The sequence below is a fragment of the Crotalus tigris genome, unplaced genomic scaffold, assembly GCF_016545835.1.
Source record: "Crotalus tigris isolate CLP2741 ecotype Arizona unplaced genomic scaffold, ASM1654583v1 scf7180000018762.419966263:882430, whole genome shotgun sequence".
Taxonomy (NCBI): Eukaryota; Metazoa; Chordata; class Lepidosauria; order Squamata; family Viperidae; genus Crotalus; species Crotalus tigris.
In genome coordinates, this window is record NW_024097187.1 from 740892 (window position 1) to 767318 (window position 26427).

General features: G+C 41.0%; 1 protein-coding gene across 4 annotated transcripts; it reads right to left on the reverse strand.

Annotated features, from left to right (window-relative positions):
- Positions 1-2942: 2942 nt before the first annotated feature.
- G6PC3 (glucose-6-phosphatase catalytic subunit 3) lies at positions 2943-24491 on the reverse strand. Of its 4 annotated transcripts, none has more exons than XM_039355857.1 (7): positions 24439-24491; positions 20047-20277; positions 12344-12450; positions 10037-10127; positions 8018-8136; positions 6633-6774; positions 2943-5914 (listed from the first exon to the last, which is right to left on the reverse strand). In XM_039355857.1, exons 2-7 carry the CDS (start codon positions 20265-20267, stop codon positions 5554-5556), a joined length of 1041 nt encoding a protein of 346 aa, XP_039211791.1. In that variant the 5' UTR covers positions 20268-20277; positions 24439-24491; the 3' UTR covers positions 2943-5553. The 4 variants fall into 4 exon arrangements, with proteins under 4 accessions (XP_039211791.1, XP_039211792.1, XP_039211790.1 ...); XM_039355858.1 differs by lacking the exon at positions 24439-24491 and adding an exon at positions 24264-24424; XM_039355856.1 differs by lacking the exon at positions 24439-24491 and adding an exon at positions 23842-24093.
- Between the last annotated feature and the right edge of the window lie 1936 nt (positions 24492-26427).

Consider the following 26427-nt stretch of genomic DNA (forward strand, 5'->3'; position numbering starts at 1 on the left):
CTATAGCTGTTTGACCCATTTCTAGGTTGCATCTTATTTTGGTAGGCAATATTTATAAAATTGTTCTAAAATTGCCTTTTCTTTGCTTCTTTCATCTGGCCTCAATTATTTTCTATCAGTTTTGCCTACAATTCACAAATCCCTTTATGTGTGTCGTATGTGGCTTCTAAACCTCTGCCTATAAGTTTAAGAAGTTGCATCATACCTGAATAAAGATAACTCTTTAATATTGTAATAATAAACTACTTTCCTAGCTAGAAGACTACTGTAAGTCCTTAGAGCTTTTTCTGTTAAACTCAGGGCTAATCTAGTTACATTCTCAAACCATTTACAAGAGGTAACAACAATTTCAAATATAGTAAAATAAGCATCTTCTTCTTAGGGATCTTTGTATCTTTATACCTCTCCCACTATAAGGTTTAAAACGATAGAGCTGAATGTGTTCCTTCTGGTGACCGAACCCCTTTGAGTAAGTCTCTCAGCCCCCTAAACTCTTCTCTTCTTGTTTCTCTTTCACTCTTTTCTCATTCTAGCCTATCTTCTTCTCTGTTTCCCTCCAAAGCCACTCTTACTCTTTTTTAACTAAATCCTTTCCTTTTGCTGTTGCTTCAGCATTTCTGTAATTGGCCTAAGTAGCCTAGCCCCTTTTCTGCCTGGTCTTTCTTCTTCTTTGGCTTAACTACAGTCATAGAGTGGATACCTATCTCTACCGAAGTAGTAGTCTCTTCTATATCCAAGGAGAATCTGCTTCTTCTGCCTTTTCTAGTCCTGTTTGGGGGCAGGTTCTAGTGAGAGTCTGATTTCTTCAGCCAGGATGTTGGCTATTATCAGCAAAGTCCGAGCTCTACAAAGGCCAAACTTCCTTTTGTAACTAAGGTTTGTTTTCTTTTCATATTTAATTCGTCTCTGAGCCTATCCCGCCTATTTGGATGCCACCTGTGTAGTTATTTCTACTTGTTTTGGATATCCCATCTTTTTATGGATATCCCACTACTACCACTTTATCACAATTCTTTTAACTATACTCAGATTGATGGGCTCAAAAGACACAAAAGAGTCCACAACCATCCAGGTCCCTCGAGAACACACACAAGCACTTGCATATTCACATACAATTACTCACTGTTCTCCACAGCTACACATACTGTTCCTACTACTATTCCTTGTGAGTACTCCTAGCAAAACATATCCCCTTCTAGCTGCTTCTAAGCTGCTTTACTTTCACCCACAAAGACACACCTCCTTCTCCTCCTCTTTCCCAGCTGTTTCACAGCCAAACTTTTATAGGCAACTTTGCCGCCCTGATGCAAGTGCGAGGGCTTAGGAGGAAGCAATTAGCACAGATGCCGGCAATCTTCAGGACGATCTGCTCTCTTTCTCTCTTATGCGAGTGCGCACACACAAACACTCTTACAAAAGTGACCTTTGATTAACAATGTATAATGCTGATTTACCAGGGGCACATTCCAGGTAAAAATATGCTAAGAAAAAATACATAATCCTAGAATTATTGTATGTTGTAAGTCATTAAAAGTAAAGCATCATGTTAGGCTGCAATTCTATACACAATTACCTAGAAATAAGGCCCATCAAGTCCAGTGGAGCTTACTTCTGAGTAAACATGCATAGGGTTGTGTTATTAATGGGAAAAATCTAGGAATCTTAACTGACCTAATGATTTTTTGATTATTATTAATTTGTCACCCATCTTGTGGTTCAAGGCAACTCTGGGTGGTTTATAGTGAGATAAAATATAAAAATATCAAGACAAATATAAAAATGGATTAAAATTACTAAAAATTAACACACACACACAAAAACAAGTTTAAAGAAGAGAGGTGGGACTGCCTTCTCTGTTAGTGCACCAACCATCTCCAGCCAACTTTTCCTTCAGGACCCCATGCCAGCCAGCACAGCCAAGTTTTAAGGCTTTTCCTTATGGCTAAATGGGAGGGGACAGATCTCTTCTATGGAAAGATATTCCAAAGGATGGATCGTGGCAGAAAAGGCTTTTCTCCTGTATCCCATCTGCTGAAATTCCTTAACTCGTGGGGTTTGCAATAGGTCTCTTCTGCCAGCATGAGCGGAGTGGTCCAGTTCCATTGGGGAAAGACAATTGTACAGATATCCTGGAGTCATGCTAAAAAGGGTAAAGATAATAACACCTTGTGTTGTACCGAGGTGGACCAGCAGCCAGTGCAGTTCACGTAAAAGTGGTGTCACATGTGCCATCCTTGGGGCCTCCAAACTATATATGCCACTGCATTTTGGACCAATTGTAACTACTGAATACTCTTCAAGGGTAGCTCTATGTAGGCCACATTGCAATAATCCAAGTAAGAGATGACCAGGGCATGAGTGACTGAGCACATGGCCTCATGTTCCAGGAAAGGGCGCAGTTGGCACACATGAAATTGTGCAAAGGCTCTCCTTTTGTCCAGAATGGTTTGCAAGATGCTTCTAGAAGTGTCACATGCAGATGAAGAGTAAATGATTATTACTGATATTCCTCAATAATCAGTGCCATTTTCTGAATCTGAATTTTAGATCATGATTTGTGGGCAGAAACAGTTTTATACTACAAATAATTTAAGTTACTTCTAGTGTTTTTTACTACATTCAATAGTAGTAGATCCCAGTGGTCAGCAATGCATTATATAATGTAGAAATGTATCTTCTCTGTCCTGTTCAAAAGTTCCAGATTGGACCATTGTTCTCTCCTAGATACAAGAAGTAGCTAATGCTCACACTGAGATTCAACTGACTCTAGCTATTTTCGGAAACAAAAATAGAACAGACTATAAAACACAAGTATAGAAAATAGAGACTAAATGTTGCAATATTACTGCTCCCAAAGGTGTGTGGAGTTATTCAAGAATAATATCTAAGAAACACAGTAACAAAAGTACATGGTTCACAAATGGGACCAGCCACAAATAAACTGCGTTATGGAGTGCTTTATTTAGGATGCTAAGCAACTGGGTCTTCTCTTTGTAAATACTACTAGTTTGCCACAGACTATTAGATTGTACAATGAAATAAGCATTCTGAGAGAGCTGCATCATAAAATGTTCTGTAATTTCAGAGTGTATGCTTTTTTTTTTCAACCTTGGAGACTTTTAGGCTTGAAGATATTGTTTTATTGTACATGGATGGAGGCATACTGAGAGCAAGTTAATTGTAGTAAGACGACAGATAAAGGGCTACATAAATGATCCTGCTTATGGAAATAACTTTTAAAAATAAACATATTTAAAGACTGTTCACAAAGTAGTGCAAATAAGAAGTGTTCACACCTCTAGGATAATCAGAAACCTTTTATGTGTGTATTTCCTTCATTTTCCCGAACATCAGAGAGATGATGGGTAAAATGCAGCCTCATTTATGGAAATATCCATCTAATAGAAGTTCATTAAATATACCAAAATATAAAATATACATACACCAGCTGCTCTGCATGGAATTAATCATAAACAAACACATTATACAACCAGTTGAAAATATCAACTTGAACATAATTTACTGCAACATCTTTTCAAACTTGCAAATCAGCAACGGGATATCCTGAGATCGTATTTCTCCATTGTTTGGTGGTCTGGTCTGCCCTGAATCAAGTATGCCATGCAGTTATCATTTTCAGTACCAGCTGCTTGATTGTAATGCAAAACACACGTGTGGTAAGGATCACATTAAAAGGGAAGGAAAGATTCTCCATTATGCCTTTTCTAAAAGGAGAGGTCTCTTTATTAGTCTTTTGCTGATCTGAAAGGCAGAATTAGATGATAAACTTAATTTAAATTATAGGATAGAAAAAAAATCACTTAACCATGGTTGGATAGTTAGAATGGTTTGATAATGGACTCAAATGATTTTGAAGGGGATGGTTAGGATCTACCAGATGTTGGACAAGCAAATTTGGACATTGTTGTAGTTTTGGATTCCAATAAGAAGCCCTTCCAATACTTCACAGATTTAAAAGGATTAATTTCCTCCTGAATAATTGTACCATGTTTCCCTGAAAATAAGAGCTATCCTGAAAATATGCCTTAGCTTGATTTTTACACATGGGCCTAATATAAGCCCTACCCCAAAATAAGTTTTGGGGCAAGGGGCACGTGTAAAAATCAATCTGGGGGGTGGGGGAATGGAGCTGCCCCACGCGCCGCACACCCACTTACCTTAGGATTGCTGCAGCCGGGTCTCCCATACCCCAACACTTGTTGCGCTGCTGCCTGAGTTCTACAGCTACTTGCAACCACATGCCATGTGGCACATCGCGCTACTGCTGCTGGTCGCAGGAGGCAGCAAAGCTTGTTGTGCCAATTGTGCTGCTGCCACTGCTCACAACAGGAGGCCACGCAGCTTGTGCTGATGCTTGTGGCAGGAGCCCGTGAGGCTCCTTGCACTGATCGCACCCACTTGCAAATGGCGCTATGAGCCTTGTGGCCTCCTGCCAGTTGGTGGCAGTGGCGCGATCGATGTGATGAGACTTGCAGCCTCCAGCTGAGACAGCAGCAGTGGCGTGATGAGCCTTGCGGCCTCCAGCCATGAGCAGCAGCAGCAGCGAGATTGGGGCAATGAACCATGTGGTCTCCTACTGTGACCAGCAGTAGCAATGCAATGCACTACATGGCGTGTGGCCGCAAGTAACCACAGAAGAACTCAGGCAGTAGCGCGACAAGTGTCACGGCATGGTAGACCTGGCTCTGGCAATCCTAAAGTAAGACATCTCCCGAAGATAAAACAAGCTCCTCTTATTTTTGGGGAAACACGTCATGCTGCTCTATGAACATGGGTTATTATTAATCATATAGTAATTATTGTGAGGATCCATGCTCACAAAAAGCAGGAAAACATTCCAGCTCAATTCCAGAAAGCAGCAGAATATTTGGGAAGAGGATGCTCAACCCTTCCAAGAAGCTCTTCCCTGGTGCTAACTCATAATGAACCAGTCATCTTTAGAAAAACTGACAGCTTGTCAGAATAGTCATTTTTGCTCTAGGAAGAATTTAGCAGTTAGAAAAAAAGTAACACAGCACGTTGTCTTGATTTCTTTGGACTACAGAACTGAATAAGGACATGTGCCTTCAACAGGGACATTTCTAATTGCCTCAAAATATGGTGAACTTTGACATACATGAAACAATAGTTTCTACCTCATTTTGTGAATCAGCTATTTTATGCTGGTCTTTGATAGGACTTTGACCTCAAGTTGCTACCAAATTAAGGCAAGACAAGGCACTTAGAATTGGAGGAAGTTGCCTTATACAAAATCAAATTATCAAACTATCTAATTCAGTTTTCTATTGATTTTACTGGAGTACTTTTTCTACCCCTTCGTAGGAATGCTGGAGATTGAACCTGAGATCTTCTGTGATCGTGGATTGAATTTTCATGTTAAAATTTTATGATCTTGTGGGTCCATATTACTAAATGTCCAAGGCCACATGTGACCCGTGGGCCGTGGGTTGGACATAGCTGCTCTTCATTTTGAAGGAAATACAGCATTTCTTTCAATGGGAAGGTCTAAGGAGAAAGAACAAATATTTCTAGCTACTCTGTGTGAGATTGTGTTCCTGGAGAGGCCAGTATTAGAATCACTTTTGGAAGCAGGGTAATTACTATCCATGGGAAGCTGGCATACTTTACAAAATTCAGCCCATACCACAGAGCCACTCCTTGTGGCTGGGCAATACTACTTAGGAAATACAGGACAACAAGAGCCAGGATGGCACACCATCCCCTCTGAAGCCAACCAAGTCTCTCCAGCTTCAGTTGAGTATAGGATGAAGAGTGAAAGGTCAATCCCAATCCAAGGACGGTGGCTACATCACGACACAGGGAAGCAAATGGGTATGTGTCCATATGGATCCACTTGGGATTTTCACACCACTTCATAGCAAGTTTCATTGACCTAAAGACAGTAAAATGAAGAGAGGCATATGAAACTTACCTATAGCCATATCTACAGGAGGAAAAAGTTGAAATCTGAGTAGTTCTAGAATCTCTCTGAATCTCTAAAACTACAAAATGTGGTATCCATGGGTAAACTGTTTTTTTCTTTTTTAGAAGTGAATTCCTACAAATGTTTAAGTCAACATTCTTTTATTATTTGAATATGCCTGGTATTTGCTGGAAGATCTTTGAAGATGTCAGAATTAAAGAAGATCTTTAAATCTTTAAAAGACCAGTTAAATAATGGCAAAACTCACCCCCTGTTTATGTGGATGGATGGCTTCTTTTCCTCCAACTCAAACCAAGAAAAGTGCTAAAAAGTTCATGGTGAACATGTGCGTGAAACAGGCAACAAAACAGAGAGTTTGTTTCCTTCATGTATTTATAGCATAATTAAAACAGCATTGCAATATCACTTTCACTTGATGTCTTCGTAGTGTTGCCCTCATCTCATATTTAGGGCATGATTTAAGCCATGATTTTATCTTACCCTTTTCTGTGTGCACGAGACTAGCAAATACAGAAAACAGCCAAGATGACTGGCAAACAGCATCCTAGTGTTGCAGGTACATATGCTAGGTTCCATTAAAGAGTGCTAGTTAAGAAAGCCTGTTAGATATTTAGATACCCTGTGAAAAAGATGACCATGTGCATTCCTTTGCACTGAAGGAACTCACCAGTTGAGATCTATGCCAAGAGTAATCAATGTCCAATAAATCACTGTGGCACTTAGCCAAAGGGAGAATGAAGTCATCAGGTAGAAACGGAATCCTCTTTCCAGTGGGACCCAGAATTGAAGTAGCCAACCTAGACTGATCCCTGAAGAGAGATGGTAGAAAAGGGAAGCTTCAGTGTAAACTGCCAATCTATTGCCTTAATCTTTGGATGTTCTAAAGCAGAGGTCAGCAGCCTATGGGAAGCCAGGTCAGCAATTCAGCATTCGGTGATATGGTAATTATCACCAGAAGCAGTAGAACTGTATTTTTAATTTTGTTGTCGCCTTTCTTGTTTGGATTTTGGGAGGATTTTAAGGTCAAAACCTGGAAGTCCCTGCCAAATAACTACACAGAGAAGCAGGATGAGCCTGTTGGATGATCATGCTTCCACATGAAAGTCCCTTCTTGGTTATTCCAAACATCTTTTAATATATTATCTCTCAAACTAATATAAGCTGAGATAGAGAATCATATTATAATAATTTTATATCTGTTATGATAAATCAATGGTGCATGAGAAATATTAAATGATCTATTATAAATCATTCAAAGATTTAACTAAGAGATCCAGATGTGGCCACTCTTAATTTAGGGGATACGTAATTTCTTTACCAAGTTCATAATCTCATAAACTGTTCTTTAGCCAAGTATGTGCTATAATCCTGTGAACATATAATTAGAAATAAGTATGCTTTTAGGCAAAAGGACAATTTTTTAAGAAGAAGCTGGCAATATTTCTAATCTGATAATTTTCTGGCACTCTTTGATCTGTAGTTATTTAAGATCAGTTAGAGCTGAAGGGTGCAGAAGAAATGGATATGGCATTCTGATCCAATAATCTAATCAGCTGTGGATTTGATATCTGTCCCACTAATGAAAGGTTGCCAGGAAGGACAATAGTGGTGAAGGGTTATTTGCCTCTTGCCTTGAATGCAGCAGAGCTAATGTCTCATTCTCAATAAGTCATTGTTTAATTTCGTTATTTTAGATAACTATCACCCAGTCTCCAACCATCCTTTTGGGGGCAATGTTATAGAAAAAGTAATTGGCTGCAGTTACAGAGAATACTGGAGAAAAAGGATTTTATGGATCAGTCAGGATTCAGGCTTAGATACAGGAGAGAAACTATATTGATGGTCCTACCAGATTACCGATGGAAAGTGGTTTTGATAGAAATATTCTCAACGAGACATGCTTTTATCAGTCTTGAAAGCAAATATTCAAAGGAGTGTTTAAAAATTGGGCTGATATCTCTTAGTTCAGCACATGTTTTTGCCATATACGTGGAAACCAAGAACCTAGAACATGCACAAATAACGTACTGCTAACTTTCATGATGTACTTACCTGCCAAAATGCCACCAATAACTTGATGGGGGAAATGAGCAAGTATGAAGATGCGTGATAATCCGATAAGCAGCAAGAGGAGGAAATAAACTGTAAAGGGCACTGCCTTCAAGATCCAACTGTTGAGGTAAAATGGGAGAAGAAAACTGTCACACCAAATAACTCAGACGGATTGAGAATGATTTCTCCTGCTTCTCCCAAAAGCCAACAGCCTTAGAACTACTAGGTCCCAAATTACAATTTCTGTTCAAATTAAGGAAAAACAGGATAAAGCATTTTTGCATATATGAGTGAAAGATTTACACAGCTAAGGTTGGTCTACAAATGGAAATTCCAGTTTATTGATTTAGAAACACCTTAAAAAGAATCAGGCATTTCTGCTGCCTTCTCTACTGCTAATGTTAAAAGAATCTTGATGGGACTTCGTTCACAATTGCATCAGCTGAATCCAGATAATCCAGAAGCTGATATTTTTCCTCATCTGCAAACATTCACTCCTGGATTGCTCCTACTTTAGAAGACTAGTGAGGCCAATTCTACTAACAGAATGAAAAGAATTATAGGAATGGATCAAACAAAAGCACCTTGTTGATTATCCGTCTTCAAATGGAGGGGTTCCTATCTATTTGGAAGGCAAGTGTTTGATGCTAGTTAGAGTATTATGTCCAAAAAGTAGCATCACAGCTCAAAAAGTTACAGAATCTGCAACCATAACAATCAAGGGCCTGGAATAATTGCAACCCGGAAATATATAAAATATTTGCCTTTTTTGTTTTTCTGGGGCTGGGAGAACCAGGCACAAATTATATTATAAAATATAATAGGAAATATATCATAAAGGGTTATAATAAATGTGCATAGATTTCAACATCACCTGATAGGAGATAGAGGTATTTGGAAGAAAAGAGTCTGGGACTTTCCCTGCTGTACTGTCAAGTATTCATTGTGGCCCTGATGTTCAGTTACAATAGTGTTGGCAGGAAGCCGCATGCAGGTAACAGAAGGAGGATCAGGGCTTCATACTTCAACAGGAAGTTTTTAAAGAAGTCAGTACTGCAGACCAAAGGTGAATAACTCAAGGCTCCATTGCCTCCACAGTGAACAGCAATTTTAAGACACAAAGCAAACTCTTAAGATAAAGTCCAAGGTATGTAAAAGCTGTGATCTGACTGTGATCGCAATACTTCACTGAATGAGTTTAGGGTCAGGGGCTGCCTCTCAGCCCAATCTACCCGACTTCACTAATGGTGAGAAAAAAAATGGGTGGAGAACAAGCTATGTACATTACCTTAAGCACCAGAAGGGAAAAAAAGAGTATGTATCAAATCAATAAATCAATAAATCAGACATGATGCATTTCAAAGAAAGAAAGAATCCATGCCTCCAATCTCAATGCAAGAAAAAATTCCAAATCTTTGCCTGGCACTTGTGTATGATGTGTCTTTGCCTATTTTACATCATAGTGTGTATGTGTGTGTGTGGGGGGGGGGAATGTCCAGTCTTGCTGGAAGCAAAAGTTGGAAATACATAGATCTGGATTTATTGATAGTTTTGGTATGATTTATTGTAGACTGAAAAGGGCCCCTGAATTCTATAGCAGTGACAGGAACTCCACAAAAAAGAAAAAAAAATAGAAATTTGCACAAGTTTTAACAAAATCAATTCTGACTTAGAGAGTCAGAAAGTCATATACTTTCCTGTATTTCTTGGAAGAAGAACTGAATACATTAACACATAAACAAACAATTACTATAAGTCACAATGGAAGAATTGTCAAAATGACAGCATTCAAGAGCCGTGGAGGCACAGTGGTTAGATTGCTGTATTGGAGACTAACTCTGCCAACTGTCAGCAGTTCAATCATTACTGACTGAAGGTTGACTCAGCCTTTCCTCTTTCCGAGGTCGTAAAATGAGGACCCAGACTGTTGGGGGCAATATGCTGACTCTGTACACTGCTTAGAGAGGGCTATAAAGCACTGTGAAGCAGTATATAAGTCTAAGTGCTATTGTGACATACCTTTTGGAGTTCTTGGCTATCTGTCTAGCCAGAATGCTTACAACTGGCCACAGGGCTGCACCAGTGATCATACAGTGGCCAGAGGGACTGCCTGCAAAAAAGAAAAAGAAATAAAATCCCTCTGCTTGCTGGTGACCATCCATGTAAAAGAGAAAAAAAGTAAAGAAAAGGTATAATTATGTCACATAGTTACACATAGTGTTCTTAAATTAACTAATAATCTATGGGTAGTCCTCAAATTACAATTGTGGTCGTAACTCATATAATAAAATGTATTGGTCAGATGACCGGCTTGATTTTACTTTTTTTTTTTTTTGCAGTGATTACTAAATCAACCAAGGGTTTGCTATGGGTGTGGTTTTACAAAAAAAATTAGAAGTAAATGCCGTTTTTCGTCAAAACCATTACAAAATGTAGTCATGGATTGTACTACACGGTTTATAGGAATGAATGTTGCTGAGTACCCAAAGTACAGTCATGTGACTAGCGGGGGCTGACCCATCAGAACTTTGAATCCAGTAAATAGCTCCCTAGGTAGGTCTGCTGAACAGTCACTAAACGACCAGTCGTAAGTTGAAGACTATCTATAAAGATAACAGGTAACTTCTGTTACTGTATTAACTAATTATCAATTGGTTAATCTGATTATTTGATTTTAGTCGATTTTTGTCAGCAAATTCAAATGGAAAAAGATTCCATTTAGATGGGATAAGCTGAAAGGGCGATTTTTAGTTTTAGACAACAGAGATTCAGATTGAACACTGTGCAGAAAGCAAGAGACTTTCTGGGAAAACTCAAAGAGGAATTAGAGAAAAAGAAAGGATCATAGCAGAGTAACTAAACAAATGCCACAGCAGATACAGCTGGACACTGAGGATACTACCACATTCAGCACAAGTATTGATTTTTCTAAAATCTTGGTGTAACTGTGGATTATAAATGTTTAATGTGGAATAACAGTGTAGCAAATGCTCCTCAGAATAGAAAAAAATTCAGGCATTCCTCAACTTACAACTGTTTGGTTAATGACAAGTTGAAGTTATGATGGTCTTGGAAAAAGTACTTTACCTCCTGTATTTGCACTTACAACTGTTGCACCACCCCTGCAATCACATGATTGCAATTTGGGCGCTTGGATACCAGTTTGGATTTACAACCCTTAGCAGCACCCTGTGGTCACGGGTTTGTGATTTGCAACTTTTTTTGCTGGTTTCCATAAAAAAATGGCAAAAAACTCCACTGGGGAAGCTGATTCAATTAATGAAAGCACTAAAATGATCATAAAATCGGGTCTGATCATGTGATGACTTGCTTTACGACCCCATAATTTATAATGAAAATTCCAGCCCCAATTCTGATCTCAAGTTGAGGACCACCTGTATGTCATTATCTGGAAAAGTTCAAACAAGATGTGGTTTCCTTACAAGAAACAGATACTGTATTAGGGGGATTTTTTTTATTATAAAACATATTGATTTGGGGATTTTCTGATTAAATACATTTCCTGTTATAGAAATAGCTAGTAAAGTTAAGTACAAATAAATAAAAATTTGTGGCTATTTTATTCTTTTTATTCTGCTATGCTGAAAAAAGTTGGAAGTTAATGCTTCCTCCCCTCTTCTTTTTTTCCCTCATCCTACACTTCTTTCTCTTTCTTTTCCCTTCCCCGTTTCCCTTTATCTTTGTTCTCATTTGTATTTTATATTATGATAAAAATTAATTAAAAAAGAAACAGCTATTAGGAAAAAGGATACAAAATATTTGGGTGACAAAAAATTGGAATTTATCTCGGTAGGAATAAAAGAAACAGAGTTGCTTTGTATATAAACTCTCTCAAGTGTATTCAAAACTTATACTGACTAATAATCATGGCAGATATGTTGGAATGAAAGTTTTTTACAAGGAGCTAAGACTTTGATACTGGGAATGTATGGTCCAAATGAAAACAAAATAGCATTTTATAAAGATCCTATAGGTAAACTATTGAATTTTCTATGTGAAAATGGTGTTTCCTAAGATATTGGAATGGTGATTTGGATGATCAAACATTATAAAAATATGTTGTCACTATTCTCACAAAATGAGTGTCATGAGAAGGCCTTGCTTTTTCACACAATAACTGGCATGGTAGGCATAGCCAATCTGAAACCATTGACTCACCCAAAGGAAAGCAGGTTGAAACTAAAAGCAAAGTAACCATTCAAGAACCTTACAGAACAGAATTTCAAGAATGTGGAGAGAGGGTAACATAAACTTTCAACACTTATTTTCTTCAATTCCTATTTTCTATTGGGCTGCATTACCAACCTGGCCCTGTTTCACAACTGGATGGGAACTGACGGAGAAAAATTTCCTTCTTCTTGGAAAATCCAGATTCAGAGATCCACCAGAAAGGCCGTTCCCCAAATAATAACCTTGGAAATAAAAGGAAGAGGAAATATATATAATTAAGAGCTGGGAAGAACAAAATTAACACTTTCAAAATGCTAGGAAGTTTAAGTTTACTTGCCACCTTATCTACTAGTTTACAACTGACAACTATGGTACTCTTTCACTAGATTTATTAATTCATTTCTTCTAAGAATTCAAGGTGATGTACATTAGATAGCAATTCCTCATCCAATATTTTGCTATGACAATTCAATGAGGAATAATGGACTGAAAGCCAGCGACTGCGGCCTACAGTGTTAAGAAACCTTTCAGGACTGAAAGTGGACTAGAACACCAGTTTCTCCAGTTCTAGAAAATACTTCAACCCCTGCACCATTCTGACTAAATATTATTGTTTATCAGCGTAAAACCACTGGCTCTAATTTGTATTTTACAGCAGAAGGGTTGCAAGCTTGCCACTTTTGTGAAGGCAGGGCTATCTGCAACTGGACATTATTTTGTTAATTTCTACTGGACTCATCACAGTGTGAATCAGGCCTCACACCTACTGTATAACTAACAGGTATGGTAAGAAAGAAAGAGAACAACAGTTTCCAATTAAATCAAAGTCTTCTTCACATGCTAATGTAGAAGAGCTTTATTTGCAAACACTGGAACACACACACACATAGAGCTTTTCCCAGGCCAATGAAATGCACAGAGTCCAGGCAAGGGTCCTACACTGCTCTTCAACCCATCTGCAATCAGCTTTTAATGCATGAGTTCCAAGAAAGCCCTATTCATGTATATATACAAACCTTTACTCCAAGTCCTAACGACTACTATAGTATTATAAGCCATCCTCCTCTTGTTCTTAATGGAGCAATTCTATAATTCTATATCCTGGACAGAACAAGAAGATTTGTTCCATCGATGAATAGTTCCAAAATTGTTCTAAGCCTTGATATTAATTCCTCTGAAAGCCAAAAATATTTTGCTACTCCACAAAATTCTATTGAACGTCAGTTAACAAATATTAGTGGACTGTTGGTTAATAACAAATAAAAGCACTACCAGCTGCAATTCAAGTCATCCTATTCAAACACAGTGCAGCATGGGGTGAAAGTGGAAATTCAGACGGTGACTTTGAGTGAATTATTTTTTTATCACAGGCAGGCTGTAAGTCTAACAAATAAATTCAATATTCCAATTCCTTTCATGCCTGATTTTCTGCTTCTCCACACCATCCAGAATCACTGAATAGATTTTTTTTCCCTTGGGGTTCTTTAAGTAATTACCTTAATTTAGTTAATTCAATTCTCTTATATATTTGATGTTTGTTATGTGAATGCCATTTCAGCCACAAAGCATTTATTTATAAACCATGAAAAGGAATTCATCCTCTGTATAAATTGGAGATAGTTCTATAAGATGTCCTTGATGCAAAACAAAGTTTATGTTTTGTGTTTAGTTCCTGGATGTTGGCTCCTCCTTCTGTATCACAATGGCTGAATCTACCATTCCCCAGCATGATTGGAGAATCCACAAATGGGTTGTCTTAATCTTCCCACTCCAATAAGACTAAGTCTGCTGTGCCATTGCACCCCAGTTTTAGACTTAGTCTCTTGCTCTACAGGCGCGTTTTTTTCAGTCAGTTAGAACAAGATTGATCAGTTAGTCTTAAAAATTTTTTTCATTTCTTCTTGCTGGGAAGTTTTTACCTGCTCTTCTCTGCAGACTGATAACAGCTTCGTTCTCTCCTTGTCATATTCAGAGACAACTCTACAGGTTGTTACTGCAATGATTTCCTCAGGCTCCTTGTAAGTCAATGAGGCTCTCCCTGGCACCATCGGTCCAGGGGGCTGTGGCTCTGCCAGCCAGATGATCGGCGGAGGTCTGCTTTATTACCCGGAGGCTACCAGCAGCTCCAACAGCCAGCTGATTGTTGGAGGCTAGCCTGCGCACACCTCCTTGGCTAGCTGATTGACGGGGGACTCCCTAATCGACTGGAGCCTTTGCGGCAAGCCGAATCCACACTAAGCACAGCACGACAGCCAGCTGATCGTCGGAGCTCTATTACTTACAGCGGAGGCTTCCAGACAGGTCAGGAACGCTGATCACGTCCTTGTGCCTACCGAGGAGCCCAGGAGCTTCCTACAGGAACCAGGGCTCGTAGAGGTCTCAGCTAGGCTGGTTTACAGTCTCAGAGACAGTTGGCAGTTATTTTTGGCGCGCTTTTGTTGCTGCCGCCATTTTGTTTCAGCCTCCATTTTGTTTCTCTAAACTGAACATTGCAGCTGAACTTGGGGAGGGCAAGCTCGTCCCAAGGACGCACTACCTGGCGATTGACCCCCACCACCACCACCCTCACCTGGGTTTGGACGTTCCTTCGACTGGGCTCCTTCAGTGAATTTACAATGCTTGAGGGGGGGGGGAAACTTTTCACTGAATAGAGCTCTCAGAGGCCTGTTATCTCAGTTCCTCGAGCAATTTAGAGTGCAGGTTGCCAATTTGAATTTCCAAACACTATGGCAGACAACTCCCTTCCAACATCCTTACAGGACACCATCGAGCCCCCCGCCAAAAAGAAACACACGGCCTCTACCGAGGCGGCGGGGAAGAGCGTATTAAAGGCTAGAACACAGCCTTCCAAATGAGCTAGATCAGGCAAAGAGACCACCACTCCTCACACTTTGGAGGATTCCTCCAAATTGAGGTTAGTTACTCCAGGCCAATTGAACACCACTACACCTGGAGGATCCATATTTGAGCCCCTATCTAACCATTGTAGTTTAGCCCCAGGGGCCTGGTCTCCCCCTAGAGAAATGGCCCAGACTGAATCTGTCATGTCAGGGCTAAATCTAGGGACACACGGGGCAACTCTGCTCTATCTGGGCCTCAGGCCATTTTTACACCAACTGCAGCAGGCCTCCGCCCCCCCGATGTACAGTCATTAGGACCTGAGCATTTTCAGGTCATGATAGCTCAGGCCTTTGCCCAATTCATGGCCTCCTCTGTCTCCCAGCACCCCCCCCCCCAAGTTCCCTCAGCACCTCCTCGGTCCCTTCTTTGCCTTGAATCACCAGACCTCACAGAGGACGTTTCCTCTGACTCAGAGGCTGCAGGCTTCGACTCTTCAGGCCTGATCTTATCAGATGACGAGGGTACCTCAACATCAGATCCAGCTCCACCTGTTGGTCTTTTTGACCATTTCCTTTTCAACTCCTTACTACTCAAGGCCTGCACAATGGCCAACATCACTCCGGAACAGGAAGATCCTAATCCACTGTACGCCGAACCGGTGGTACCTCAGAAGCATATCCCTTACCCCCCTCTTCTTCTGCAACACAGTGCAGAAACAGTGGGATAACCTGGGTTCTATCCCCTATCTGGGATCAACAGAGAAGAGCTTGTTCAATGTGGCTCCATCTTTCACCTCCTTATTGGAGGTTCCTCAAATTGACGAGCCTCTGAATTTTCTGTTTTCCAATACAAACATCCCAGGGGACATAACCGAGGCACTTAAGGCAGAGGACAAGAAAATTGAAGCTGCCTTACGCAGATCTCATCAGGCATCGGCCTGGGCCATCAAGGCCTTCACATCCATGGCCTTCTTCACTCGGGCTTCAGTACTGTGGCTGCGTGAACTCCAGGACATGATTCCCCCTGACCAGGTCCGATTTCACCAGAACCTGGATAACTTGGTGGCCACATCCCAGTACATAGCTGACTCCTCATTACATGCCGCCAGATACTCTTCACAAGCCATTGGGGCGGACATTTCAGCCCACAGACTTATGTGGCTTAAGAACTGGCGGGCAGACCTCAAAGCCAAGTGGCGCCTTGCCACTAAGCCTTATACCGGGGGGCATCTTTTTGGCACGGCCCTAGATCCTTATCTAATAGAAGGCAAGCGCAAGACCCTCATTAACACCTCCAAAAAAGGAGATAAGCGCTCAGGGGCCGGGTCATCACAGAACTACTATCGTAGGCAGCCCTTTTGGCCAGCTTCCACCTGGGACTGGGCCCAGGCCTCTCGCACCTCCTACCAAAGACCGGAGCGCCAGCAAGACTGTTCCACATACAGAAATCGACCACAAGTCCAGGCCAAGCGGCCCTTTCGAGGCGCGGGAGGACACTTCTACAAACGAGGCACGTGATCCCACAGACTCCTCTCCTATAGGAGGCCGGCTGTCCCTTTATTCTGACATATGGGCAGCCACTACCACGGACTCATAGGTCATCACTCATAGATCTTAAACACCGTTACTCAGGATCTGATGCTGGAGTTTTGGGCCAGTCCATCGGATCGGTTTCGATCTTACCCCATTCCCACGAACAGGACTAGAGCGGACTTCATGTCAGAGGCCACTGCTCAACTTTTACAGATTCAGGCCACAGAACGAGTACCGCAGGACCAGGAAAGACGGGGGTTCTACTCAAATCTTTTCGTCATTTCCAAGTCTTCGGGGGGCTGGAGGGCAATCTTAGACTTAAAAGATCTAAATTATTATTTGATGTACAGGAAGTTCAAGATGCAGTCACTACAATCAATCTTAGCTAGCATCAGAAAAGGGGACTTCCTTACATCAATAGACCTAACTAAGGCATATTTGCATATCCCCATTCTCCCTGGGCATCGCAAATTCCTCAGGTTTAGCTATGCCCAACGGCACTACCAGTACAGGGCCTTACCATTTGGCCTCTCTTCAGCACCTAGAGTGTTCACAAAGGTACTGGCAGTACTGGCAGCCCACCTGAGACAATCCCCAATCAGAGTCCAGTGTTATCTGGACGATATATTAATTCAGTCCTCCTCCTACCAGAGCGCTCAGTCAGACCTCGCCCTCGCTATCAGGACCTTTCAGGAGCACGACTTTTCTGTCAATTTTCAGAAAAGCTATACTGTACCCTCAATTCAGCTCCTACATCTAGGGGCAATTATAGACACGAATAGCTGTACGGTCTATTTATCACAGGACCGTCAGGAAAGCATTCAGGCCCTTGTCCATCGGATCCGAAGAGCCAAGGTGGTCACATTAGCCTCATTATCTCAGCTCCTGGGGAAGATGGTATCCTGTGTACAGATCATTCCGTGGGCACGCCTTCATGCCCGGGAACTACAGTGGCTTCTTCTTCCATTTCAGAGGCTACGCATCAGCGCTTCCAACCAGAAGGTTCGAGTTCCGTGGCCGGTGTTGAACTCCCTTCGATGGTGGGCTTCCCCAGCACTGTCAAGGGGCAGAGTTCAGAGAACCAGTCAGAATCACCATCAGCACGGACGCAAGCCTATTCGGCTGGGGAGCATACCTCCAGTCACATTGGGCTCAGGGTCGGTGGTCCCAGGAGGACTTACAAAACAATATAAACTGGCTGGAACTCAGGGCCATACATCTGGCTCTACAACATTTCAGCAACCTAGTAGCAGGACAGCATGTCCTGATACTTATCAACAATATTGCTGCCAAGCCCCACGTCAACAGGCGGGGGGGGGGGGGGACAAGGTCCAGGCCTCTCATGCAGGAGGCCCAGTTGTTGGGGTCTTGGGTGGAATTGAATCTTGCTTCCATCAGGGCAGAGCACATATCCGGAGTGACCAATCAACAGGCGGACTCATTAAGGAGAGCCACCGTGGACCATGCCGAGTGGCGATTGGACCCGGAAGTATTCAGGGAGATCGTGGACAGGTTTGGTTCCCCAGCCTTAGACCTTTTTGCTTCCCCAACCAACTCCCAACTCCCGAGATTTTTTTCCAGGTTCCCGTCTCCAACAGCAGAGGGGACAGATGCCCTCCACAGCCCCTGCCCAGGGAACTGCTTTATGCCTTTCCTCCCTTGCCACTTCTTCCCGCCACGATCCGAAAGACACTTCACGAACGGGCGGAGATCCTCCTGGTTGCACCACATTGGCCGAGACGTCCATGGTTCACCAACCTGATGGAGCTCTCCGTCTCCCCTCCGTGGAGGATCCCGGCAGGTCGTATTTCCCTCACTCGGGGAGCTCCAGCACCCATACCCACAATGGCTCCAACTAACCGTTTGGCACTTGAGAGGCGGGCCTTGAGCCAAGACTCATATTCGTCAAGGGTGATAGCCATGATTCAACAATCCAGGTGCCCCTCGACAAATAGAATATATGATGCCACATGGAGGAGCTTCTGCAATTGGTGCTCAGGTCGTAAGGTAGAACTCTCGGGTATCTCTGTACCACTTGCGTTGGAATTTCTGATGGATGGGTTGGACAAGAGGCTATCCCCGAGCACCATCCGTAGACAGGTTGCAGCCCTTGCTACGGTAATCACGTGTGACAATGCCACTCCCCTGGCACATCACCCTACGGTCCGTTCCTTCTTAAAGGGAGCGACTAACGCCAAGCCACCTACAGTACACTGATACCCATCGTGGGACCTTCACCAGGTCTTACAGGCACTCGTTTCATTACCCTTCAAACCTATTGCCACATGTTCGCTTAAACTATTGTCTATGAAAGTGGCATTCCTTGTTGCGATCACGTCGGCCAGGCAAATCTCAGAACTGGCCGCTCTTTCAGTCAAAGAGGACCTTTGTGTTTTCCATGCAGACAGGGTGACCCTCAGACTAGACCCTTCCTTTGTACCCAAGGTAAATTCCTTGTATCATAGATCCCAGGAGGTGGTTTTACCAGATTTCTGTCCCACCCCGTCCAATGAATTGAGAAGCAGTGGAACACACTTGACGCTCGCAGGGCCCTGCAACGTTACATCAGACGGACTTCGGCCTTCCATAGGTCCGAGGCATTGTTTGTATCCTTTCAACCTTCATGCATGGGCCAGAAGGTCTCCTCCTCAACATAGGAAGATGGATTAAGGCCTGCATCGCCCTAGCATACCAAACTCAATCACTGATGGTTCCTAGGCATATCACGGCACATTCCACATGGGGCACCGCTACTTCGGCAGCTTGGGCGACCCAGGCATCCATAGGGGAGATTTGCAGGGCAGCGACATGATCCTCGCCCTTGTCCTTTGTCCGTCACTATAAGATTGATAAATATGCATCTTCCAATGCCTCCTTTGGTCGCAGGGTGTTGCAACACGTGTTGTCATCTAGCAGGACCCAGGCCCAGACTGATTCCCCCCTTAGGGACACAGGGCTTTGGTATGTCCCATTTGTGGATTCTCCATCCAATCATGCTGGAGAAGGGGCGCTGTCTTACCTGAACGCCTTTTCTCAGCATGATGATGGAGAATCCACTCCCTCCCACCTAGGGTCAGTTGGGCCCTGGTTCCAATATTAGGAAAGCACACGCGCTGGACTAATGTCTGTGTATCGCCTTAGTCTCAAACTGGGGTGCAATGGCACAGCAGAGGCGTATCTACACTTCAGACTTAGTCTTATTGGAGCAGGAAGATTAAGACAACCCATTTGTGGATTCTCCATCATCATGCTGAGAAAAGGCATTCAGGTAAGACAACGCTCCTTCTCCATCTTACAAAAGCAAAGAAGTTACTGTCTTACTGTAGAATAATACTGCCCTTGCTCCTATGGGTTTTCCTGATGCCAAAAATGGAATGGCTAGATTCCAAACATTCCATACAGTTCACAGGAATGAATCTAGTTTAATTCTGGAATATTGTCTTTTTACCTTTGCTTTTTCCTCACCATTTAGACATCAAGTTCAGCCATTCTGAGATTAGGCCCAACCACAGCACCGTCAATCCAACCTTCTTACCCAGCAGGAAGTAGGCAAGAGGGAAATAAATAATGAAGACACATTTGGGATCGCCGAAAAAGGTTACCCAAAGCCAAAAATCCTCCAGGCCAGGCAGGGCACTCTGAAGCGTTTCAGCAAACTGAACACCAGTAGTGTAAACGATATCCATGGTGGTGAAACTGAAATAGATGAGAAGAATTAAAATGCGTTTCTGACAAGCTCTTACTGAGCCAATGTCTTTGCAATGCAGAAATCAAGCAATGAAACTGTTCAGAAAATAGTTAAATAGCTTCCATAACAATAAAGAAGAAGCATGTGATGATTCAAGATCTGCTTGTAAGCCAATCTGGCCACCCTTTAGATGTGTGAAATTCAGATTTCTCAGCAGTAGCCATCTCAGAGGCCATCACTTAAGTTGAGAAAGGACCTTGTAAGTCAATGACAAACAAAAGTGGCCATTTTGTATTGAAACACCTTGCTGGGAACTTTTCTACTGCATTCTAGTGCCACAAACGGATACAGAAAAGCCATACCTGGGCATAAACCTAAATACCTCACTCATCATGCATGCATACCCTATTAATAAACATCCATTACCTTTACCATTCATGTACTGTCATTTAAACCCCCACTCCTATTATTTCTCCCCATTATCCCTCTCCTTTTTTCACAGAGTTCGATATAAAATGGAAGGCTATATAAATGAATTAAGTTAAATAATTAAATAAAATAAAATTATGATCAGAGAGTTAGGAAATATGATGTAGGGCAGAAGTATGCACTTAATAATCCCTTATTATTTGACATGTTTCCAGTGGATATGCTAGCATTATAGGACTACCTATAGGGTAAAATGTGTCAAGATGGCAACTGTAACAGTAGGACATAGTACGACCAAAGCCACTATCTTGAATTTTTTTAACTATTGCATTGCTTCTGTTTCCATCATAGAGTCCCAAAACTAACTCTTAAAATCCCTAACTAATGATACAAGCTTATAGGAAAACATGGGCAAATATGAATTAAATCACAGGAACATGCATAAATCACACAAACAAGGGGGAATAATAATGATAGAGTTGGAAGGGACTTTGGAAGTCTTCTAGTCTAACTTCCTACTCAGGCAGGAACCCTATACCATTTCAGACAAATGGGAATTAGGGAGGGGGATTGTCTTCAGAGATGAGATGGACTCACTCTCAGCCGGTTCCAACCTGATTCCAAGGTTGCTGCGCCCTTGCACCTCAACATTCTTAAAACAACCTTGTGGCACCAAGTGGTGCCAGCACACTGGTTGGGGTGTGTGTGTGTTGGATTTTAGAATGGGAAGAATAGCTTTGTACTTTGTGCGGGACCATTAGATTCAGCCTGTCTTTACTGCAACCACTGTCTCTCAGTAGAAGTTCTTTTGATTAACCTTACTGGAGTCAAGATGATACAGAAATAAAACCAGTAGTTTAACATATGATAGTTGAAGCCTAAATTAACTATTATGTTTAAAATAATATTTTAAAAATACTTGCATTCTTCTTTCTATCCCAAAGATGTCTAAAGTGGTTAACTACAGGAACAAATATACCTTTCTTTTGTTTTTAGTTTTTTGAAATCCAATGAACTGAAATATAAAATAATTAGATTATAAGGAATCCACATATAAAACAGCTTGCAGCAGCCAAGAATCTTAAAAAGAAGCAAATAGCAACGTGAGAAAGAGGTAAAACCATCCCAGGGAAAGACGGGCATAGAAAAATCCAGTTTATTAAATGCTATGGAGAAGATAATTTTAGTTACAATACAGAGTATTTCTTGAGGGTGGCCAAGAAGGAAATTCCATTCTGAATTTGGGTCTGGAAACCATATAGTGGTCTTTTCTAATTTGATAGCATGGAAATATGTAAATATCCATTATCCCCAGCCACCATGGATTTATGGAAGTTGGAAGAAGTATCAATCTAGTAAGCTCCAGGCTTTTAATTAGAAATTAAAACAAATATCTTGAAATATACCTTATTTATTAAAGGAAGTCCTAGAAAAAAGTTTTTCAAACAGCTAGTTTCAGACAATTCTTTTGTCACGTGTTCAATAGATTGCAGTGCCAATTGTACCAATAATAATAGGTGACTTGGTGAAAACCCAAAAGAACTGGAGCACCACTTGAACACCATTAGCATTGATAAATTCACCATCGGTCAATTACAAAAGGCAGCTGGACTTGGAAACAACTTACCGTATTTTCCGGCGTATAAGACGACTGGGCATATAAGATGACCCCCGACTTTTGAGAAGATTTTCATGGTTTAGAAAGTCGTCTTATAAGCCGGAAAATACGGTACATCCTGCAATGACATCAACATCAAGAGCTGCTATCCCAGATCCTTGGAAAGGACTTGATTGGTGGACAAAAATGCCAAATCCAGTCTGAACATCAGGCTGACTAAGCAATGAACCATAATAACAAATTATTCATTTCATTTATTTGATTGGATTTATATGACTGCTTAATTATTAAACAACTCAACTGTCCAAGGAATACAAAATTAAAACAGTCATAGCATTGCTAATGGATTCACAAAACTCTACAGCTCAGAGCTCCTTGAACAGCCAGGTTGTTATGACCTACATGAAGACCATGCAGATCTTGGAAGAAAAACTATTAAAATATTGTGGGATCAAGGTGGTGTGCTTTCACCTTCTGGAACAGTTCAATCCACCCCCCCACACCCACCCAGAAACAAGGAAAGTACTGAAAACATGGATTTAATTCCACCCAGGTCTGAGAATGATGTATTATTATTTGTGTAGCACTCCTATTTTGTTTGATTTGTGCTGTTCATAAGATTGTTTTAGTCTGAACTGTTGATGTTTTATCTATTTTCAAGGATTTTCCAGTTTTGTTTACTGCCCAGAGTCCATTATTATACACCTAATAAGTAATAACTGTTCCAGGAGAATGGAAGGGTGGCAGGGGATGTATGTTCAATGAGATCATGCTGACCTGATTGGATTTTATGAGATGGGCCATAGATAGGAATAGAAATGGCTTTGAACAGAAAGATTCTTCCACTGAACAAAAATATTTCCAATAAGAGAACCCTCAGAAATATATCTTCATCCTATTTGATCCACCTATGAGAGAATGCTCTATGTCTTAAGTACTTGACAGATCACGGAAGAGCAGACCTGGAAACAGATATTTTCAACAGCTGCCTCACCTCTGTGGAATATTATTAAATCCATATTATCCCCTACACAAAATTTTGTGAGGCAAGAAAACACATGGTGTAAAGTGAGCATTTAGAGACCAAGAGTCTTGGTATGAATTTTGCTTAATTCTCACAACTTTTTAGCTGTGGTTCTACAAACATATTTTTCCAGAACAGAATAAAAATCTTAAAATGTTATTCTGTCATTTGACAAGCTAAATACTTCCAAACACAACCATTTTACAAATATTTTATGGCTGATAGCATCCAAAAACCTAGAAATGTCAAGGCTAGAGAATTAGCAGGAGGGAACAGCTTTGTTTTGTTCTGTGAATGGACTTCAACTCCCAGAATTCTCCAGATATTTAAGTCCAGCATCTTAAAATTGCCAAGGTTGAGAAACACCGCCTTAGGGCAACCAAGATGCCAAAAACCAAGCTCAAATTACCATCTGCCATCTACTATATCTGTTATCCTAGTTGGTCTTGCATTATCCTCTATGATAGCTTCAGAATAAAGTTCAGAAAACTCACAACTCACAATTGCTCTCTGTGATTTTCCCAAATAATTTCAGTTTTGAGAAAAAAAAAACGCCCCTAAAACATCACAGTTCAAGGACAACTTTCACACCAGGAACTTCCTGATTCTTCTGGTGCTTTCAGTACACCACCGCAGTGATTTCCGGTCTCCAGAAACCCTGATCTGACAAACCTGAAAAGTCTGCATTAGCCCTTCTCCTCCCCAAACTGCTTCCAGGATTTCTAGGAAGAGATTTCTTGAGGATAAAGCAACGTAATGCCCTAAGGTGCGATGAGACACGCATAGGCTAAATTTAACATTCTTTTTTGTTAGGAATACAAAACGCGATGCTAGAAAATTTTCATGTCTGACTGAACGTATATTGTATTACCTCCTCTCCCCCCCACACATACAAACACCAATAATGGCTCAACAATACATACTAAATGAAGTTTTAAAACTGTATTTTAAGCATTATAATATTAGAAATATTAATCAGCTATTCTTTTCAGCTCTGTTTCTGTATTTCCCAAGATCGATTTCAAACAGTTCCCTCTTTCTTTTCTTTTCTTTGCGATTTGTCCGCTTTCGGGTCAATTACACGTCTCCTCCCGTTACCTGCAATTGCCGGTTTCTGATTGTTCGCGCAATTGAATGACCAAACTACATTTCCCAGAAGTCTTAGAGATACGGATTCATCAGCATCCGGTTTGATTACCGGATGAACAAAGGGACATTCACCAAGATTCGCGTAATCTTTCAAGTTGCAATTTTGACTATTTTATTAAATAATTTTGTAGTTTTATTGGTTAGATGTATTTCTCTGTCCGATACATGGCACGAAACTCTTTGCTGCCATATGATGATCTGATTTTTGCAGTCCCCAAATTTTAAAATAGAGGAGTCTCAGAAAGCCATGACTTTAAAATATCATTCCAATTTAATGAATTGGTATATTTGTTAGGATATAAGTTTTTGATGTTGGGAGACCTTCTGTCAGTTTCTCATCCATTTTTGATTGTCCCATTCATGCATATACAGTAGGCCCACTCCCTCACACACACACACCCCTACAAAATTGGAAAAAGGCCCCCTCCCCCACAAAAAAGCACATTCAAAGTATCAGGAGATATTGAAGAATTCCCCTCTGGTAAAAGATTACAGTCCTGTACTGTACTTTGCTTGGAACTTTTCAACATATATTAAAAAGATGTTAACGAGTCATGAAAAGTGTTAAAATTATACAGAATATAAAGAAAGTGAATCTCTCTCTTTCCCCCTCTTGAAATTCAAACAGTGTTTATCAAATTTAAATAGCCACCCATCTCACAAAAAGTTATTATTTCATTAATCAATCATTAATAAAAATACAAAAGAATTATTACTGCATTAAAATATATATATATAAAAACAAGGCATGGGAGATAGTATTAACCACAATGATGGAACCGTCTTAGAATGTCACTAGGATCCCAGCCTGATGACATGGCCAAGTGTTGAGGGACTTCCAGAACATTAACAGGGATGGAGCTAATCTCACTTTTGGACAGTTGGAAATGTAGATGGATTCTCTGACCATAGATTAGTCTTTGGCTTGATCCAGTACTACTGCTCCTAATATTCTTCAGTGTTTCATAAACAAACCTTACATTGGGACTACTTTCAAGATTATTTCCCACAGTACCATTTAATGTAGTGAACATATATTTTCAAGTGCTTTAATATTTTGTTCTGAAGTAATACATTGCCTCCCTCAACTGTTTCCTCTAAGTAGCATGGATTGTGTATAAAGAACTTGTGAGTTTCTTATCATACTGACCTCATATAAAATTCTAACTTGCATTTATTCTGCTTCTGCAATAACTATTTTCAATACTGCTTCTAAGGACTTGTTTTAAGAAATATATATCTGCTGGGCTTTGTAAGATTTTAAATTATGTTCATCAGAGACACTTATGGATAATTTATTTGAATTCCTTTTCTTTCACCTTTGCAAGGCTGACAACTGATGCCTGCTTTGCACCCATTTTCTTTAATCAAGGCTACCATAGTTGGACTGCAAAAATCTGGCTAACAATTAGCTAGCAGAAAACATAGAAATAGAATAACAAGGTTATAAGGGACCTTGGGGGTCTTCTAGTACAATCCCTTGCTCAAGCATGGGATCCTATACTATTCTGAACAAATGATGGTAGTCCAGGGGTGTCAAACTGCCAGCCCACGGGCCGGACGCATCACCAGGAAACTGGGCCCACCCCATTGCCGGCAATGGGAAAAAAGCTCCGATATGTCGCGCGACATCACGTGATGTCGTGAGTTTGACATGTCTGGTCTAGTTTCTTCTTGAAAAACTCCAGAAATAGTTACAGGAAGCTTTAATTTGGTACAGTAATTTGCCATCTACTGGTAGTTTTCAACTTCAAACAGTCACTAAATAAATGGTTGTAAGTTATGATGCTGTGGAAAAAAATATTTACGACTGGTCCTCCCACTTACAGCCATTGCAGCGTCCCTGTGGTTACATGATCCAAATTCAGGCCTTTGACAATTGGAATGAATTTTTGGTGGTACAGACTCCCAGGGTAATGTGGTCATCATTTGCCGTCT